The sequence below is a fragment of the Cyprinodon variegatus genome, unplaced genomic scaffold (genome assembly GCF_000732505.1).
Source record: "Cyprinodon variegatus isolate N-32 unplaced genomic scaffold, C_variegatus-1.0 Scaffold802, whole genome shotgun sequence".
NCBI lineage: Eukaryota > Metazoa > Chordata > Actinopteri > Cyprinodontiformes > Cyprinodontidae > Cyprinodon > Cyprinodon variegatus.
In genome coordinates, this window is record NW_015151255.1 from 45,624 (window position 1) to 47,564 (window position 1,941).

Here is a 1,941-nt window from a genome sequence, read left to right on the forward strand (position 1 = left end):
CTAGAAATGATGCTAAAACGTACAACTTTTCTGAGTATGAAGCAATTTATATTTTCTCTGGTTATCCATAAGATATAATTTCATCTTTGTTGTTTTTAACTACCTTTCTGTCAGGAGCAGGAACAAAAGTCATGAATTGATCGATGTGGCTGATGACGAGCCAATCAGCATACAAGGCCACAGGTTCCTGAACCTTCTGAGCCCACAAGAAGTCTTGAACGACTTGGGTCATGTTTCGTCCATTTGTGGTCCTTAGAGAAAGGAAAGAACAACAGAATATTGACACATAGGCTGTGTCCGAACATACACCCTAAATCGCTCAATCCCTATATAGAGCGGGGACTTTATAATGGACTTTAATTTGAACTCAGTTATATTAGCCAGTATAATAATAATTATAATAATTTGCCTGTTGATCACGTGTAAACTTAGTCCCAAAGATCTCCTTGTATTCCAGCCAGATGAACCATTTGTTTACAAATCCATTTTTTCCACGATGCACGGCCACAGTGTTAACAATGACTCCGCCACAGCAGTCAAAAACTTGTATGCCCTTCTGGATTCAACACCTATCAACTACCTGTCACCTCTTGGTTTATATACTGGAAGCAAGAGCCCCATCTATTGACCAAAAAAACTAAAATAGACATATTTGACTCTAATATCAGTTAACTGACTCATCTGAGATGATCACTACTTTTTGTTTCCCATTGTCACTGGACCTCAGCTCCCAGCAGGTGCCTGCCTCTTTGTTCTCTCTCCCCCAAACCAGATCCCATGATGCTTTGCGAGGAGAGTTCTTTAAAGCGTTCTGAGACATATCTCCTCATCTAGTGACCTTGGTTGTAAACTTTCAGGTACATTGTGGGAAATTTTGAGTCCACTATTTTTTCCTCTACTAGACATCCGGACATTCATATAAAAAAGTGGATGTTCAGACACAGCCATACACTTTGATTTTTATTTTTTTTTTTACAGTTTATGTGGATGCAGAAGATGTTACTGATAATTCTGTACTCTAACATTTATGTTAAAAAAAATACTGTTTAAGCTGGAGATCTTAGTATACATGCTACATTATCAGATGCATAGAAAAGCAATTTAAAACACAAGGACGATAATGAACAGTTTAAAAAGGCAATAAAGATCAGCTTGAAATCATATGAAAAGAAGTCTGACCCCTGGAATCAAAATAAAATGAGAAATAATCAAACCTTTGTTCTTTTTCATTTCTACTTAACGGGTATAAACTCTTCTGGGATCCTGCTACTTACTTTGGGAAGGCAACCCCAATGAGCATTCTGCCCAGAGGGTATTTTTTCCCATTCACCGTCACAGGAGGGCTGACCTTCAGGTTACAGAAGGAGTCCAGACTGCTAACAGCATCTCTGTCAGCATCTCTTTTCACATAACCAAAGTCAGGCCCCTGAAGATAGAAAAATACATATAATAATAAAGATCTGTTCTACAGTTGCAAGGGGTTATAAAGCACAAAATCTAAAAATAGAAATATAATTTACTGTCCTTCACAGGGGCATTTAGGACCAAAATACAGCCCAGTTATTAAAAATAGTATGATTGGGTTTTTAGACTTTTACAACAAAGTAGAATAATCGAACAGCTGAACAAGCTGTGCTAGTATTTATTTGTAGAGAGACACCAATCAATTTCTTTCCCCATGTGAGTGAAGGCTTTAGCCTTGACATAAAAAGTAACAAATGAACATAGATATAAATGTACTTTACATTATTAATTAACAAATACTGTCACCACCTGGCTCGACTGGTCGCAACAAAAACTGGGGGACACGGAAACAGGCAGTGCGTTAGGCCTGTAAAAGGCATTTATTTAGCAGAATCAAAGAATGAACTATGTGTCGGCATCATGTCTCGGATGGGGCGATCACACCTGGTCCCTCCACACCAGGAAGTCTGTACCCCA

At 38.3% G+C, this 1,941-nt stretch overlaps 1 protein-coding gene across 1 annotated transcript in view; it reads right to left on the reverse strand.

Moving 5' to 3' along the window:
* LOC107098702 (protein-arginine deiminase type-2-like) overlaps window positions 1–1,941 on the reverse strand; it is a 21,461-nt gene that overhangs the window by 4,714 nt on the left and 14,806 nt on the right. Inside the window, exons 11-12 of the mRNA XM_015396516.1 lie at window positions 1,275–1,426; window positions 77–251 (exon numbers count right to left, since the gene is read on the reverse strand). Of these exons, the coding sequence (XP_015252002.1) occupies window positions 77–251; window positions 1,275–1,426 (327 nt within the window). The remainder of the gene's footprint in view (window positions 1–76; window positions 252–1,274; window positions 1,427–1,941) is intronic.